General features: G+C 59.1%; 1 protein-coding gene across 26 annotated transcripts in view; it reads right to left on the bottom strand.

Moving 5' to 3' along the window:
- The window catches only part of NCOR2 (nuclear receptor corepressor 2), a 223,007-nt gene that overhangs the window by 72,516 nt on the left and 132,716 nt on the right, over positions 1-17,775 (bottom strand). For 24 of the 26 annotated variants that reach the window (XM_061169327.1, XM_061169325.1, XM_061169328.1 and 21 more), the window contains 3 exons: positions 17,449-17,503; positions 14,888-14,986; positions 598-719 (listed from right to left, as the gene is read on the bottom strand). In XM_061169327.1, the coding sequence (XP_061025310.1) occupies positions 598-719; positions 14,888-14,986; positions 17,449-17,503 (276 nt within the window). The remainder of the gene's footprint in view (positions 1-597; positions 720-14,887; positions 14,987-17,448; positions 17,504-17,775) is intronic. The other 2 variants (XM_061169332.1, XM_061169330.1) reach the window with 2 other exon arrangements.

Consider the following 17,775-nt stretch of genomic DNA (forward strand, 5'->3'; position numbering starts at 1 on the left):
CCCCCTTCCTCGGAGTGAATCTCCAGCTGGCTGTGCTCCTGCCCCTGGCAGGCACGGGAGGCTGTCGGTGGGGGGCACCCCCTCCCACCCCGAGGCGAGGCTGTGCCTTGATCTGCAAGAACTCACACTGACAGCGATAATTCTCAAGGTGAGGGCTGCCGCCTGCCTGCATACCTAGTCCTTCCGTGAGCAGCGAGCGCCTCTGACCCCCCCTCCCGCTCCCAGCACCTCAGGAGACTCGGCCGAGGAGGGGGAGGAGGAGAGGAGGCAAAGAGTTCCAGAGTCACTGCCTGGATTTACTCGCTCAGGAGTGGAGCTCAAATGAGCTATCCGTCTCCGAGGTCTCCAGAGGCTCCGAGAAAGGGCGGGCGGGCGGGCGGGCGGGAGGAGAGAGAGGAGCGGGCTTCCGGAAGGGGGGCTGTCGGGGACAGGCAGAGCAGAACACGCCTCCCTTCACGGCAGGCGATGCGTAGACGCCGCATCCTCACACCGCCTTACAGAGGGCCGTCCGCGGGCCCCGGCTCAGGCTGAGCCCGGACCCCGGCCCTGCCACCCCCACCCGGGGGCCGCGGCCAGGCCCCTGCTGGGTGGCCTTACTTGATCAGCTCCTCCTTGTCATTCTCCGCGTCCGGCTTCTCCTCCTCCTTCTCGGCCTCCTTCTCCTTCTCCTTCTCCTCCTTCTCGTCCTGGTTGCTGCGGGGCATCTGCTGCTGCTGCTGCTGCCGGGCCCCAGGGGAGGGCGAGGGAGAGGAAAACAGTGAGGCAGGTGAGGCTCTGCACCTGGGCCCAGTGAGCTGGGAGAGGAGCGGGGACCTAGCGGCGTCGGCCCGGAAGAGGCCGCCGGCAGAGGACGCTGCGGGCAGCGGGGCTCGGAACCCAGAGCCCCCCTGTGGTGTGAGCTGGGCAGGGGAGGCCGGAGTCACGGGGTGAGGTATAGAAACTGCTAGTGTCAGATGCCTGGCCTCTTTCACTTGGTGACTGTGTGACCTTGGATGAGGGTCTTGACCTCTCTGTGCTCTGATTCTTCCCCTTGAAATCCTGCCGACCCCTCAGCCAGGGGCGGGGAAGCTGAAATGAGAGACCCCTTACAGAGCTGGCATCTGGCACCAGTATTTACGTGGGGCGGAAGCCCCCAAGGCAGGAGGGAGGGGGCCCTGGTCAGCTTCAGGCAAGAGCATGGTGAACCTGGGAAAACCTGGGTCACACCCTGACGCCCCAGCCTGCCTGCCCCTGACAAAGCTCAGGCCATCTCTCTAAGCCTCAGTCTCCACGTCTGTAAAATGGGCAGATGGAAGTGTTGTCCCCAGGTCCCCGGGGGCCCGTGTGAGGATGGTTGCTGCTATGATGAGGGTCCACTTTTGCTGCCGTGGGCCTGGTTTTCCTCTCACGTCAGTCAGCCCTCAGAGGGGAAAAGAGCAGGCCCCGCTGGACAGGAGAGATCAAAGGGGCTCACAGCAAAACCAGCCACCCTCCCCCCACCCTGCAGGCCTGCCTGTTCCTTTCATCTCCTTCCCAAGTGGGCGGGACAGGTGCTGGCACCAGGCTGCTGACACTGCCCTCACCAAGACAGGGGGGAAGTGGGAGCTCCTCCCCACACCGTCACCCTTTCTGTCCAGCCTGATTTCTTTTAAGGCACACACTGATTCTCTTGGCCACCCCAAAGTCCTCCTTGCGGGCAGCTGCCAAACCAGACCATCTTTCCATCCCACTGAGCCAAGTGAAATGAAAACAAACACGCCGCAAAGCCTTTCAGTGTGTACTGAGGGGCGTGGTCACACCAATTCTCCAACCAAGGAGAAAGAAACCCGAAGCCCACGGGGAAGGTAAGGGTGGGGTTCGAGGGTTCCCGGTTCCCTTTCTCCCCATCTTTCCTCCACACCAGGACCGCAAGCCAGTCCCTGGCACAGGCTGCCCTGGCCTGTGACCTCACCACCACCAATCCCCCCCTGCCCCTCTCTGTAGCTTTAATTTATGACTCACGATGCGGCTGAACACAGGGGCCAGCTACAGGCATTCTGTGGACGCCGGGGCACACAGCGGGGACCTGCACATTCACGGGGAACCGTGGGCTTCCCGAGGCTGCAGCAGTGTCCACCCTGGAACCTCCTGGCTCAGGTCTGCCCCCTTCTCTCTATTCTGTAAGAGGAGGGGCTGGAGGGGGGGAACAGCCTCCCTCTATCCCCGGCTATGTTGCTGTCAATTCCCGACGGGTGGCCCAGTGTCCTTGAACTAGCCTGTCCCTCACCACCACCCCAAACCCTGAAACACTAAACTTCCAACAGCCGGGGAGCTGTGGCCGCCTCTCACCCCTGACACGTGGAGCCTCTGCTGGAGCTGGCCCCCCAGATGGGAGCTGGGGCGGAGAAGATGAGGGGGACCAGGGACCAGGACCCAGAGCAGGGGGAGATGGCACGGCCGACTGAGGAGGGTTCCCCCTCCCTGGGGGCTGCTCGGCATGGCTGCTGTGGCCACCAGTGAGACATGCCCGGCTTCTGCACACCCAGGAACCTGATGCCCAGGGCCAGAAAGGGCAGGGCCGGGGCTTTCCAACGGCAGGGAGCGTGACGTCTCCTAAGACCACCGTTGGTGCCAAGAACGCCCAGCTGGGCTGCAGCCTCACTCCAAAGCTTTACCTGCTGTCCCTCCCAGCAGCCGACCCCAGGCTTCCCTCCTGGAGCAGCTGTTGTTGTCCCCTGGGTCCAGGCTGGTGGGGTCTCCAGGCCCCCTGGAATCTCATCCTTGGGCCGCCAAGCAGGCCACTGTCTGCCCCCGGCACGGCCAGCACGGCTGACCAGGGCTGCTGCCCAGCGAGTCTGCACCTGCGCCCTCCTGCCCAGGGCCTTCCTGCCGCCGTCCCCCTCCAAATCCTCAAAAAGCCCCACTGCGGAAGATGCCAGCATTTCCCAAGAGCTTCCTACACACCCGACACTGCGCTGTGCACAGTCTATTGACCAGCTCCCAGCCCCTCTGCAGTCCTGAGGATAAAGGCAAAGATGAAAAAACCAGCAGTAACAGTGACCTGGGGTTCGTCCAGGGGGGCTGCTCCTTCTCCGCAGCACGCCGAGCGCCTTGCAAATATCAATACTATTCCACTTACTGCCCTTAGCCTGCCTCAGGCGGAAAAGGGCAGTGATCACTGCTCCCATTCTGCAGAGGAAGAAACTGAGGTTCAGACTGGCAAAGCTGCACGGTCTCAGAGCAAGGGAAAAGGGGGTCTCAGAGTGGGGAGCGGGCGTGATCTTGTCGCCCCCAAAGCCCCGCTGAGTCTCACCCAACTCCACACCCTGGTCAGCATCTTGGGCCTCAGACGGGGGTGCTTTGGGCATCCCTGCCCCTTTCTGCCTAGCCTACCCTGTCCCCCTTGCAAGATTCCTAGAGTCCCGATCTGGGCCTGGGCCAGCCCAGAACGACCCCCTCCCCTGAATAATCATCCACATCACAGCATTAATAATAAAAAGAGCTCCAAGTGCCATGTGCCGGGCACATGTTTTATGTACTCCCTCATTTCCTTTACCAACCCCCATCTTTCTCCCATTTTACAGAAGAGGAAACTGAGGCACTTCCAAAGCTGGGAAACAGCAATGCCAGGATTCAAACCCAGAGCCTGAGTTGACCCTGGTTACACCCAGGCCTCTCTCCCTCCTGCCATCTCCACCCACCCCCCGCCTGCCCCACCCAGTCTCGTGAGGAGGGTCCAAAGTCCCAGTCAGCACTAGAACCCGGTCATTATTCCCGTCGCGTCCCACCCAGGTGCGTGATCCCAGTGTCAGACCCTGTGACCTTCTTCCTGACACTCCAGGGCAGGGGCAGGCGACTCCCACACCCCACCCTCTGGGAGAAGTGGGTGCGGCGACTTCAGAGTCACCCTGGAGCCGTGGCACAGAACCCGGTGGACGGGCTCCCGGTTTCCTGGGGCCTGAACTCCACCTCCCTCTGGAGAGGTGTCCGTGTGCCCCGAGCTGAGTGATGCGAGTGGAAAAGGATGAAAGGGAGAAACCCCAGGTCAGTCCCGGTCTTAAACGTGGTTTCCACTGGGAGGGACCGCCAGGCACAATGGTGACCACCTGCCTGGCCTCCTGGTGGGCACAGGAGGTGAGCGGCTGTCGTCGGAATGCTCCACTCACTCTGGGAGATTGACGGCGCGAGAGGGAGGCCCAACTGCCAGGCCCCCGTCAGCCACCTCAGTCCCCGAAAGCCTTCGACGTCAGAGGACAGCAGATACGGCGACGGCTAACTCAGGGACAATTCACATCTACTAGGGCTCCGCTTCTGATCTCAGGCCCGTCGCGGATCGCGGAACGGCACTTGCTGGGTTTCATGGGCAATTTAAAGCCACTGTTCTCACAACTGCACACACAGATCACCTGAGGAGCTCTGGGAAGTCCCGACGCCCAGGACCCACCCACACCAGTCACATCAGAATCTCAGGGTGAGAGCCCGGCATCAGCGTGTTTAAGTTCCCAGGTTATTGCAATGGGCAGCCAGGTTTGACGACCAGAGCATAAGACAAGGAGCCAGCAAACTTTCTGTAAGAGCCAGATGGTAAACACTTTAGGGCCATCGGTCCATCGGTCTCTTTTGCAACAACTGACTCTGCCGTTTGTAGCTTGAAAACAGCCAAAATGTAAACAAGTGAGCATGGCTACATGCCAACAAAACTGTTTACAAACACGGGTCGGGGGCCAGATTTGGCCTGCAGGCCATAGTTTGCCCACCCCTGCTCCCGACTAGCACTGTTCAAACTGATATGCACACACGAACCACCTGGGGATATTGGGAAAATGCAGATTCCCACTCCGTGGGTTTGGGGCAGGCCTGAGACCCTGCATTTCTAGGTAGCTCCCAGGGACGCCAGATACTGTTGGTTGCCGGACCACACCGTGAGAAGCAAGGCTTCCGGGGGTCCCTGTTTCACGAAACACATCCAGGACCCTTGCCGCTGGCAGCAGGGGATGCCTGTGGACACGGGAGAAGAAGGAGAAGCCAGACTCCACCACCTCAAATGATTCTGGAGCTCAGGACGAGGCTCACCTTTGCTTTCCAGACATGCCATCGGTCATGCTGACAATGGGCTTCGTGCCCAGTGCTTGGTCGTGAACGTCCCTCCCAAACCACAGCACAGCTCTGAGGAAAACCTGACCGGATCTATGGTTAGCCAGAGCCATCAGTTCAAATCCCTGAGGGACCCCTACTTCCGGAGCGCTGAGTGCTGGACAAACTGAGCCTGCTCTGTGCTGAAGCCCCAGACCGGGAGCTGCGCAGAAAATGATATGAATAAAAACAACAAATGCTGATGAAGCACAACGAACATGTGATGAGGCTTTCTCCTCCTCATTTGATACCTGCAGTTCATAAAATCCTCCCAACAACGCTGGCATTATCTCTGTTTTATAGAAGAGCATACAAAGACACAGAGAGGTTAACCCACCAAAGGTCACACAGCATTTCCGAGCAAGATCCTACAGGCAGGTGCTCTGTCTCTCACCCTGGGGAACCACAGGCTCCTCTTCACCCCCGTTTAAGCCAAACTGTTCATTCCCTCTACAAGCAGGCTCTGAGCCCCCATGGGGCACACCAAGTCACACAAAATACAGTCCCCAACCTTACGGAGCTAGGACGGGACAAATGGAGGCTGCAGGGACAAGAAAACTTTAAAAAGGCCCAGCACGTGGCAGGTGTGACAGTGATTCATCCTGACCAGCGGGGATGAGGTAGGAGGCCTCCGAGCTGCATCTCCAAAGGCTTTTGGCAGAGAAGGATGAGAGGGGACGTTTCAGGGAGGGGACTTCTTCAGGCAAAAGTATGCCGACGTGAAATCGCCCACGGTCCTTACAGAATGACATACTGGACTTGGCTGCAGAGCTTGACTGGCTTTAACGCCCGTGCTCAGAAATACGGGAGGTGCCCTGACAGCACCTGAGGGCTTTTTTCAGAAGGTGGAGGGTGGGCAGGATTGATGTGTTCCACGCCGTGTTTTAGGGCGATGCGGCAGCGGGTCAAGGGTGGGGTGGCCATTGGTTCCAGGAATGAGAGGAGAGAGTCCAGTGAAAAGGTAGTACCAACCATCCAGGGAGGAGCTGGTGAGATTTAGTGCTCAGATGACGGGTCCCCTAAATGCCTGATGAGACCTTCCCGACACCCAGCAACACCGACTGCGGCACAATCTCACTCATCCATTCAACAAACACTCTGATGAGCGTGTACTACGTGCCGAGCGCCTCCAGTGAGCAAATCCAGGAGGGGTCTGCCCTCGAGACACCCTATCTCTTGGCAGTGGGGGAAGGGAGATCGCAGGAGCCCAAGGTTGGTGGGAGGAGTGGGGTCAGGGGTCAGGACCAAGACACAAGAGTTTTCTGTTGCTGGCAGCCCCTCCCTGACATTCGGCCCCCACCATTCTGATCCAGTTCACGTGGCTTCCTGGAAAAAAAAGGCAGGCAGGGGATGCCGCCTTGGCCCGTGAGGGGCGTCCTTTATAAGACACACAGATATAGGTGTGTTGGGCCGGCGCGTACCAGCTCACAAGTGCAGACTTCAGTTTCCAGGAATTTTGCAGGTTAGCTCTTAAAAACAGCCGTTATTAAAACTGGAAATGCAGAACTTTACAAAGAAATTATCATAAAAACAATGGTACTAAGTACTCAAAATGCATCCCTTCCCAATTACGTGACTCCATTTGGCTGTTATCTGTGCTCTCGTATGCCACTGCATCCACATGGCAGAAGTAGGATATGGTCCCGGCCCCCGAGGCGCTATGCACGCCCCCTTCCCAATTCCACGTTCAGCGGGTAGCTTGGAATCAGCATGATGGGAGCATTTACACCATGGTAATCGGCACGCGCTACAGTCAGGGCTTCGCCCCCAGAAAGCTGGTTGTTAGACACTCACCAGCGCTCCGCTGCACACAGACGTGTCCCCAGAACCTGAGCAACGTTCAGCACCCTCGCCCGTGACGTCTGTTCTGCCTGCAAGGAGATGCCTGCTTGAGGCAGCTAAGGCTCTGTTTTACCTGTCAGTCGATCCTGTCCCGCCCCTTGGAATAAAATCAGTGGTCCACGGCACAAGGCCGGGCGATCTACCCCCTGCCCACCTCACCTACCTCCTTAATCCCCACCTTCTCCTGGAAGATGCCACACTTGTTCCTGCCTCAGGGCCTTTGCACTCACTGTGTCCTCTGCCTGCGAGACTCTCCCTCCAGCTCTGCCTGACCAGTTCCTTCTTATCGCTCAGGTCGGAGCCCAAAGGATCCCTCCTCTGAGAAGCCTTCAGAGTCAGCTCCCTAAAAGCTGCCCTCTCTCCTGTCAGCCGCCTCCTGACCCCAGCTTACCGTCTGTAACCGCTGCTACCACCTGAAATAACCACGCTAATTTACTTGTGCACTGTCCCTCTCCCATGTGGATGTGACAGCTCTGGGGACCTCGTCTGTCCTGTTCACTGTGGCATCACCTAGAATGGTGACACTGGGATGGAAGGACAAAACAGACTGGAACTTGGTCACCGTCTGCCCTCCCCCGGGGGCCCCCTCCTGTGGTGGCTGGGGCTGGCCCAGGCCACACGAATGCTGCTCTTCTGGTAACCATTTCCTGATTCTTGGCAGCCGAGCTTGAAATGCTCGGATGGGAGGTCTGTCAGCCCCACACAGCCTCTCACCTCCTGGGGTCTGACTGACTCACACTCACATTTTCCACGTCCTCCTGTCCCTGTGGTGTGGTCGGCCTCAGACGGTGCCGACGGGGAGCTGGGTCTCCCCTGCCGCTGCATCACGGCCCGTGAGAAGGCCGTGTCTCTCGTCTCCCAAAACGGCAGCCCAGCTTGCTGGGTCCCTGGGGCCTGGCCTTCCTGAGAACTGCGTCCCCCGGGATGTGTCTGGGAGACTGTGGGCCTAGACGAGCCTCCCATAGGTCTTTGCCCACTTAGCACAAAACTGGGCAGGGAATCAGGGACATCTGCTTGCTGGAGCCCTAAATCTGGACACAATCCCGCCCCCAGCGGAACGGAAGCGGCCGCCTCCCGCAGGCCTGGGCGGCCCGGGAAAGTCCAACCGACCCGCAAGCTGGAGGCCCACCCGGCCGGGGTGGCGGTTTGGGGCAAGCACGCTCGCGCTCACCCAGCAGGCAGGGACAAGCTCAGCCCAAGCCGGGGCCTGCTACGCGGCCCCTCCGGACGGCACCGGGGTGAGCCGTCAAGCGATTTCACCGGCCTGGGGGGGCGGCCAGGGTCTGGGAACCGGCACCGACTGCACGGGCTGCCCCTCCCCCCGGGGACTGCGCTTGGCCAGCCCTGGCCTGGACCGCCTTCCGGTCACGCTGTCCCCTGTGCAAGCTGCGTGAGGCGCGGGAGTCTCTGGGGTGCAGAGCAGCTGGGAACAAGGTCACCTGTCCCTCGGCAGGGAGGCGGGGGAGGGGAGGGAAGATGAAGGAGGGTGGGTGCGGGGGACACAGACAGAGACAGGAGAGATGGGGGGAAGGGGGCCTGCAGGAGAGATGGGGGGAAGGGGGCCTGCAGGAGAGATGGGGGAAGGGGGCCTGCAGGAGAGATGGGGGGAAGGGGGCCTGCAGGAGAGATGGGGGGAAGGGGGCCTGCAGGAGAGATGGGGGAAGGGGGCCTGCAGGAGAGATGGGGGGAAGGGGGCCTGCAGGAGAGATGGGGGAAGGGGGCCTGCAGGAGAGATGGGGGGAAGGGGGCCTGCAGGAGAGATGGGGGAAGGGGGCCTGCAGGAGAGATGGGGGGAAGGGGGCCTGCAGGAGAGATGGGGGAAGGGGGCCTGCAGGAGAGATGGGGGAAGGGGACCTGCAGGAGAGATGGGGGGAAGGGGGGCCTGCAGGAGAGATGGGGGAAGGGGGCCTGCAGGAGAGATGGGGGGAAGGGGGCCTGCAGGCCAGAGATGGGGGAGGGAGCAGGCCCCACCTCCCTGGACTTCCCCCCATGACCCCCCAGGAGCGGGAAGCTGGGCGCCCTGTCCCCGTGCCCATCTCCGTGGGAAGAGAAGACAACAACCCATGTGGCCTCGACGAGGAGACCCCAACCGGCCCAGCTCCCAGCTGGGCCCCCTCCCCTCTGCGGCCGCATCACCCTGGGGGATGGAAGCAGGGGCACTCACCCTCGGGGACAGGCCCCCTCCGCAGCATGGCCCCCCCATCGCCAGGAGGGCCACGTGGCCGCCCCTGGTCACTGCTGCGGAGCTGGGCCCCGCTGCCTGGGCCGCACTGGCTTCACAGCCTCGGTTCCCGACAATTTGCATAGTTAAGCCTACTTCTGACCGCAGCATTCCTGGGCTCCAGCGCTGCAATTAGCTGGGATAATGTGGCCCCTCCATCCATGAATCATGAACTATAAACCACTGTGCCGCCACCAGTGCTCCGAGCTGGCCCCCGGCTCCCACGGTGATTCACCTCGAGGAGAGGACGCTGGGGCACCACCCACAAGCTCACCAGCCACTCACAGCCGGATCTCGGGGGCTCGGGTCCAGGAGGTGAGGGCTCGGCCCCCTCCTGCCGAAGCCCAGGTGTGCGGGGCTGGCAGGGGGTGGGCGTGAGGGGGCTAGAATTCCTGCGTCTCCCTCTGTCAGAATACAGGGAAGCTTCTGGAAAGTGGGTGGCATCCTCTCTTAAACAAGAAGGGCATCCTCACATTCCAAATGGCCAACACGTGTCCCAGCCACGGCAGGGCCAGGCAGCAGCGCAGAGGACGCCGGGGCGGCCTTGCCCTCTCGGGTCACCGAGGGTCTGAGACCAGACACATCGGACGGCCGATGCTTTTCATGCAGGAATTTTATATCCCCTTTCCTAACCATCCACGCTTTCGAAAGGCAACCACCGCAATGACGAACAAGGGGCTCGGCACAGGGTGTGGTAAGGCCGTGACGGGGCGTGTGTCACCTGAACACACGAGGTGACATCTTGCTGCCCACTCTGTGCTTAAGCATTGGGGCAGGTCAGGACCACCGTAGAGTGTAGTTTGCAAATATGCAAACATGCAGGATTCGTCCCCAGGATGGACTGGCCAGGTCCCTTTCTAGAAGGGGCCTCAGCCGCTACGAATGCCCTCAGCCTCTATGGCCCCTGGACTAAGACCTGGCCCTCTCTGCCCACCTGGGAAAGGCCATTCCAGCTGCAGAGCACCGCCCCCAGGGTTGGTCCAGGCTGCCGTTGAGCCTGTGCCCCGTCTCGATTGCCCCTTCTGCCACTCTGCTCCCCTCCCTCCGCTTCCTTGGCAGGTGGGGACTCCCCAGTAAACACCCCGAAGGCCGAGGTGCTGAGAGGGTCCAAGAGCAGCAGGGCTACTGCCAGGGCACTCGTTAGAAACACAGATCCTCAAGTCCCACTGAGGGGCGCGACCCAGCAATCTGTGTTTTCCCAAGTCCTCGTGGTGAAAGTTCAAGAACTTCAGCTGGACGCCAGCTCCATCTCAGGGTCCATAACTCAGCCTGGGACACATCCCTCCCTGGAGCCCAGGAAGGCACAGCCCAAGGACACTGGCCACGGCCAATCTGGAGTGGATGGTGGTATCGGGAGAAGGAAGAAGGCCTACGATCTGGGGAGAATAACTTCCCACCGTGGGTTCCCCTCCTCCCCAGACTTGGGGATTTGAGCCTGGAGCCCGAGACAGCCTCCCCTCATCACCGTGGCAGGAATGACCGGGGGAGGGGTGCTGGTGGCAGGTGTGTACCCCTCTGTCTCTGGCCCTGGGCCATGTCCAGCCAACTCAGGAAATGCACCTTCTACAAGGCGGCAGCCTGGAGAAGGGCCCGCTCACTGACACCTCAGAAGTCCCACCTCACGTCTACCTCAGAGGCTCTTCATCGGGACGGGCTGTGAGATGCCGAGACAGCTGGACTCGGCTGACACCCTCTCTCTAGCTTCCTGAAGGATCGTGGTCTCGTACGGCTCTGAAGGTGAAGCTTTACAGCCCTGGCATGCAGTAGGCACTCAATAATTGCCTGCTGGATGACCACACGATATCGTGCATCCGACGCCTCTGTGGAGGTGAGTGGGGGTCAACCTTAGAGAAATGAAGCGGGAGGGGCCCATCCGAGGGGCGTCTGTAGGGCTGACAAGCTGAGCGGTGCCGCGTAGCCATCCTCAGCTACGGCGTGGCCGGAGCCACGGGAACCACGTGAGGCTCACAGCCTGTCCCAAGGTTCTGAGCTGCCAGGGGTGGGCCAAGGATTGATCGGACACAAGGATGGGACAGCAGAGCTGTCACCTGGGCGCCTGCTATGCCTCCGAGGCTGACTGCTCCCCATCCCACGGTGGATCGCTCTCCAGGCTCATTCCCACCCGGCTCTTCTGGCTTCACAGAGCAGAGGGTCTCTGCCTGCCTCACGCCCGACCTCCATTTGCTCACAGTATCAGCCCACGGGGGACCGCCACCGCCGGTGCCCATCCGTCCATCCACGTGTAGGCGCCCAAGCACATACACCCACACCCACTCCGTGCCAGGCTGGGGAACCCCTACCCCTCTCACTGGGAAATTTATCAGCAGGATCACAGGTTTTATCACATCAGGCCCGCTGCAGCAACTGCACCTTGAATTACCAAGAGGGGTTGCGGGGTCGGTGTCTGCCGTTTATTTCGCTGTCACGGGGCAGAGGGAAGAGTTACGGCCACAAAGTCAACACTTGGGTTGACCCATTTATTCCATATTTATGAACAGGGCTGGCAGGCGGTGGTGAGGGCGGTGGTGAGGGCAGTGTATCTGCCTGGCACAGGAGCCCTTCCAGGGTTTGCACGTTAATTTCCGTCCCCGGCAGGGCCCGGGCCACATGGCACCTCTTTGCAGCCACAGCCGATCAGAGGGAGGGGAGAGCCCCAAAGATACGTCCCATCTCCCAAGGAGACAGGGGCCTCGTGCCCTGCCTTCTTCTCTCTTGCTGCAAGAGGCAGGGCACAGAGGCATCCCTGCTCCATCCTGGGAGCCCCAGCCTGAGACGCCAGCTTGAGCAGACCGTTAAACCTCACCAGACAAGCCCCATGTCTCTCAGCATCGTGGACGCCACAGCTAACCCAGGACAGCTCAGATGAAAATAGGAAGCCAACGCTTCTCCTCTGCTATAAAACACTCCAGGGCCCCCAGTGCCCTGACCCTGGACTCTGTCCCAAGTCACATAATCCTTTCCCTACCTCTTCCCCCAGCCTTACCATACTCCAACCCAGAGGTCTTATACTGAGGGCTGAGGACAGATTTCGAGAGCAAATATGAGTTGTCCGGCCTATCCGGTGCTTTGTTGTTATTGCTTCTTACGTGATGTAAGATTTAAAAATCAGGCAATTTCACATAATTCTCTATCTCCAGCTCATCATCAAAACTCAGATCTGGCAATACAGGGCTAGGTAGTCAAGAGTCAGCTGGAGCTGATATGAGGCACAAGCTCTCTAGTTAGCCCCAGGCCTCACCACTCCCTATTGTCTCCTATGGATTCTCTATTCCTTCATTCATTTAAGACCCTGGAAGGTATTGAGACCCCTGTTCCTAAGACTCTAAGGTACTGTGCACTCTCTCGTGTCCTGGTGCTTTTCCACCTGCTGTTCCCTCTGCCCAGGACACCCTCACCTCTGTCCTCGACCTCCCAAGAGGCTGCTCCTCAACCTCATCTTTGGGGTCCCTTAGTCAATGGAGCCTCTCAGGCAGACCACCGACAGGCTGACTTGGAACCACCTGTGTACACCTGGTCTAGACAATGAGCACAGAGTCCCCTGTGTCAGCACACAAATGTCCGACGGGCAGATGAGTCAGCTAGCAAGGCATTAACACCGTGAAGTGGAAGGCATGGCAGCCAGGACCAGGGGCAGGGGGCACCAATGGCCCCCCACTCCCCAGGACTCATCCGGAGATAGCCCCTCCCTAAATGACGTCAGCACACAGTCTTTGCCTCCCTCCACACAAATGTGGCTCTCAGCACAGGGTGAGGAGAATGGCCCAATCTCTCCCCATCTGACTCAGAACCCTTTCGTCTCCAGAGCCCCCAGCCCAGCCACCAGCAAGGGCCTCATGAGCCCACCCACTGGGCCCCCACGAAGGCAGGGGGTCGGGGGGGCACTGGGAAGACGAGCAAGAGAACTGGCACACAGGAGATGCTCAACAAATAGCTGACAACGTTTTTAAAATCAATCTAGAGGCCTTTATCTCCCCCTTTATTTTGCCACAGTCCACGCCACGCCCTCCTTACTGCCTCTTATGCCGGCACATTTATGCTCCCTGCCCCAGCATTTATTCGAGTTTCTGCGTCTCAGTCTAAAAAAATTCCTAAATGCACTTCAATTTCTAACACGCCACAGCTAGGTCTTTACAACTGAATAGCGCCAAGCCAGTAGCCCTCGGTTTTACACATCTGTTAGATGGGCAAGCAGGCTGGCCAACGGTGGCTGCACAAAACTAGAGGAAAACCCTATCCACAAACCAAACACAGCCACCCTTCAACGATCCAGGCCAACGACAACCAACGCTCAGTCTCAATCATCTTGGCCTGACGTGCAGAATGCAGTGAGGGGTTGTTTACTCTCCCGTCAGCAGATTTGCTTCCCTAATTATATGTGGCTTAACCAACAGAAAAGTAGGACTGCACTCCTGAAGCACAGTTCCCAGAAAGCAAGAAAGGAGACACGGGATGCGGGCTAGGAAGCTGCATGGACCAACCCATCGTAGGCTATGGGGCTTGATCACAGAGTGACGGTTTCACAGGGGACACTGGGACCCCACAGGTGATGGCTGGACTTGATGCCCTCAGGGTCCGGCTCTTTCCAGCCTCGGGAAGGGAAGACGGTGGCCCCGGGGTAGGGGTGGGGGTCTGGGCTGGAAGACGCCAATGACAGGGAACACCCACCTAAGAGAACCTCTGTGTCCTGTCCTCCCAGCACATGCTAATCCCGGCCTTCATCCCTTTCCCCTGTCCGGTCCCCCAGGCCAGAGGCCCCAGGGAAGGGGCTGCCTCAACCAGCTCCAGTCTGGCATCTAACAGCAGTGCCCAGAGCCTTCTGCAGCGTCCAGCCCGCATCCCTCCGCCTGCAGTACAAGCCCACTACCCATCACCCCCCTACTCCCAGCATCTTCTCTGGGCTGATTCTTAACAGCCCGGAAGTGAAACAAATCCCTCCCCTTCCCTCCATCTCCCCAACACCAAAACACTCGCGAGCCCCCTTTAAAATGTGTGCCACTGACCCCCTTCATCTTTAACATAATTTACGGAATTTTTTTTTAAACGAATTCCCTTTTCCTCTAACTCAGAGGTCAGCGGACTTTTCCTATAAAGGACCAGAGAGCGAATATGTCAGGCTTTGCAGTTTCTGTCAGAACTACTCAACTCTGCTGTTGTAACAGAAAAGCTGCCACAGTAATATGTCAACGAATGGGCATGGCCGGGTGCCAATAAAACTTTATTCACAAAAACAGGTGGCAGGCTGGACTCACCCGAGAGCCATAGTTTGCCAAGTCCTGCTCTAACTTAAATCATCCTTCAGTCATATCCGAAGCACTGATGTCTGAAAAAACGGCAGGCTGACGTACTGGCTGTTATTTTCTTTCACATGTGCATTACGACAAAACACCAAAACTTATTTCTAAATTTTAAATGTTAAGTTTGTAGACCAACCCAAGTCATCCTGGAAGCCCAGCCCTTGCTCTGGGAATGCGACCCTAATCCATCACAGGGACGATGGGTCACCAAGCCCGGAGTTCTAGAATTTTCCAGGCTGAGGGTGGAAGGGGCCATTTCTCCCAGGTCTCTTCTCTGATGCTGGGATAGGAGGAACACCCCCAGAGAGGGTCTCCCAGCCGTCACTGAAGGGGCCCGAACTGAGGGACCCGCTGCTGAGAAACACGAGGAGATGTCACCGCACGCTGCCCCCGAGCACGCCGGGAGCCCGCCCAGAAGCCCGCCCCGCCCCCTCCTCACCTGGCCCTTGCCGCGGCGCCGGTAGCTGCGTCTCACCAGGCTCTTGTAGTTCTCATTCTTCTTGGTCAGGTAGTAATAGAGGACACACTCAGCCACCGTCTGCAGGATGGAGAGAGAAAAGAGCTCTGAGGCGTGTGCAGTGCAGGCAGTCAGAGCAGGAGGCCGGGAGCCAGAGGCCTGGGTTCCAATCCTACCTCCTCCAGGTACTGGCTGGGTGACCCTGGCCAGCTTACCTAACCTCTCTGGGCCTTGGTTTTCTCACCTGTGTAGTAGGGGTACTAACAGCACGTATTTCACAGGGTTGTCATGAAGACCAAGTAAGTTAATACACATACGTGGACCACAGATCACACCCTGCAGAGGTGCTAACCTCTTCGTATTGTGGTTGGTGTCACTGGCAATCGTAACGATGAAGCTGTCGCCTGCCATCCCAGCCCCAGGAGAACAACGTCTCCGGCTCCCCAACTCGGGTCCATTCTCTCACCCCAGCTTCCTCCTCCCTAACATTTAGGGCCCTGAGTAACCTCTTCCAAGCTTCGTGCATCCAGCCTAATGTCGCCACGCAACTCTTCGTCTCCTGGGACGTTTATGTCTTTTCTCTGCTTCGGTCTTTGCCCCGCGGACCGGGGTCTGAATCCCGGCGCCGCCACTTGCTGAGCAAATGACTGGCGCTCTCGGAACCCCACCACCTCCTCGTCCAAATGGGACCAGTAAGAGGGCATCGTCCTCAGAGAGCGACTGAAGGACAGAACACGACGATGCCGCCACCTGCGGCCACGGGGCCCAGTCCAGGTGACAGCTCGCCAATGCCACCAGCTGTTACTGAGATGAGGTAAAATGTTTCCGTGATGCTCGGTGCTGGTGCCAAGCCCGGAACTGGCCTCTGAGGGGCAATCGTGAGGGCTGCTGGGTGCAGAGGACGGCTGGGCCTCAAACCCCTGCGTCCTCATCCACTTCCTAGAATAGACTGTGAACAGAGGCTGCCCCCAAGCTCAACCTGACCACAAGCATGGCCTGCAAATAGTTAAGAAAAACATTTTATAATCAGATGCCAATATCCGCAAACTGGGGGATGTGGGTGTCTGACTTCCCCTTGAACAATTCAGGAGAGTGCCTTCCCGTGCTGGGCGACCACGGGCTGGCCCTAAGCATCACTTGCCCCTGCAGACAGGCACGGGCTGGCAGTCCACCGAGCTCCCACCCTGCTATTGGCCTCACTCACCACCAGGACACGCCAGTCCCCAAAGGCACAGCTGGCAGCCCCAGCTTCAGACCCTTCTGGAAGCTCTATTTAAGTCTCAGCTTGGGCTGCCTCTTAGCCAAAGAACACCGTAAAGTTTATTCTCCAGCGTAGAGACCTCTGATTCCCTCATTCAAACAGTGCTGCTCTACTGCCAATTTCTGAAACCCCCGCTTCTATCTCCGGGGAGCCCCAACCTATTGCCTCCTGGGTTGTCCACACCCCTAGTAAGAAGCTGTCACTAACCCAGAGGAGAGGCTATTTATAGGGCTTGCTTCTCCACACTGGTTTTTCAGGCCGGGAGAGATTTCGCTTCCCCACGCTGCCCCATCTCCCTCCTTCTATGGGTATCGGCTCATTGAGGGCAGATGCTGGAAACAACTGTTACCCTTTAAAATACCCGCCTGGATCCGGTTCCGACCACCCTCCCACAGCGAGGAAGCATGAGGCCTCCAGTAGCATGGTATTTGCAAAGCTGGGAGTGGGCAGACACCCCGTCTGAGAAACGAGATTCGGGGAAACGCTGCTTTAAACACCCAGAACAGCAGCTCCAGAAAGTAAACCTTTTCAGGAAGCTTGTCTGGCTCCGCCCTGATGATGCTGGGGTCCAGCGGGCGACTCTGACACAGGGCCACGTCCAGCCCCCAAACCAGCTCCCTCCTACCTGTGGCCGCTGCGGCCACTGCCCAGCCTCGCCTTGTGGGTACACAAAAGGGGGCTTTACCATTTCCTGGGACGCTTTGTGTCCACCTGCCAACAGGGAACCGGAGCAGAAAGAGGCACCGCTCCAGGCTGGGTTTGGGGGCAAAAGGCGGAGCTCAAGCCTCAGTTCCACGTAAAGGTTTATCCAAAGGGGATAAGGATAAACCGCACGCCAGGCTTCGCATCAGGGGTGTCAGCGTACAGTGACCATCAGAGAGACCTAGAAAGGTCATTCCATCCAGCGCCCTGGAAGATCGCCACTCTTGCCTATAAAGCCTTAATTAGGATGCCAGGCATGGCAGGGCTTCCAGAACCCATGTCCAGTCTGCCAGGATGCTTTGCTGCCACGTCTGAGGAGCCAGTGCACACAGCTCTCTCCTGGGGTTTCCCAGCCTGGAGCTCCGCCCTGGGAGAAGGGGGCGGGGCCTGCGGTTGCTTCTCCCAGGAGGGAAGAAGGAGGGAAGTGCCGTCAGACACAGCAAGGAGAGCAAGGGGCCAGCAGGCAGAGGCCTCGTGGGTGGGGAGGGAGGGTCCTTCGGCCCAGCCCAAGCGGCTGCCCCCAGGAGTGACCGCCAGAGGGGAACGGGGCGGGTGGCGCTGGGCCGGCGGGCAGACTCACCTTCCTCTCCAGGAACGATGCGATCAGGCCGAAGTTCTTGGGGTGCTGCATGAATCTGCGGGGAGAGAAGGGCGGGCCTGAGACCAGGCCGAGGGGGGCTGCCCAGCTGGGCGGCCGCCGAGCTCCCGGGCGCCTGCCATCTCCGCTGGCCCGGCACCGCCCCACTCGGAGCAATTAAGCCCAGGGGGGTGTGGGAAGGGCCGCGGCAGGCGGGACGGAGGGCTAAGAGAGGGCGTTCCTTGGAGTGAGTCACTGGTTTTAGCGCCTTTGAAAATACATTTGTTTGTCCTGCTGGAGGCGGGTTCCAGGAAAAATGAGGACATGACA

Source organism: Eubalaena glacialis, chromosome 15 (assembly GCF_028564815.1).
Source record: "Eubalaena glacialis isolate mEubGla1 chromosome 15, mEubGla1.1.hap2.+ XY, whole genome shotgun sequence".
Classification (NCBI taxonomy): Eukaryota; Metazoa; Chordata; class Mammalia; order Artiodactyla; family Balaenidae; genus Eubalaena; species Eubalaena glacialis.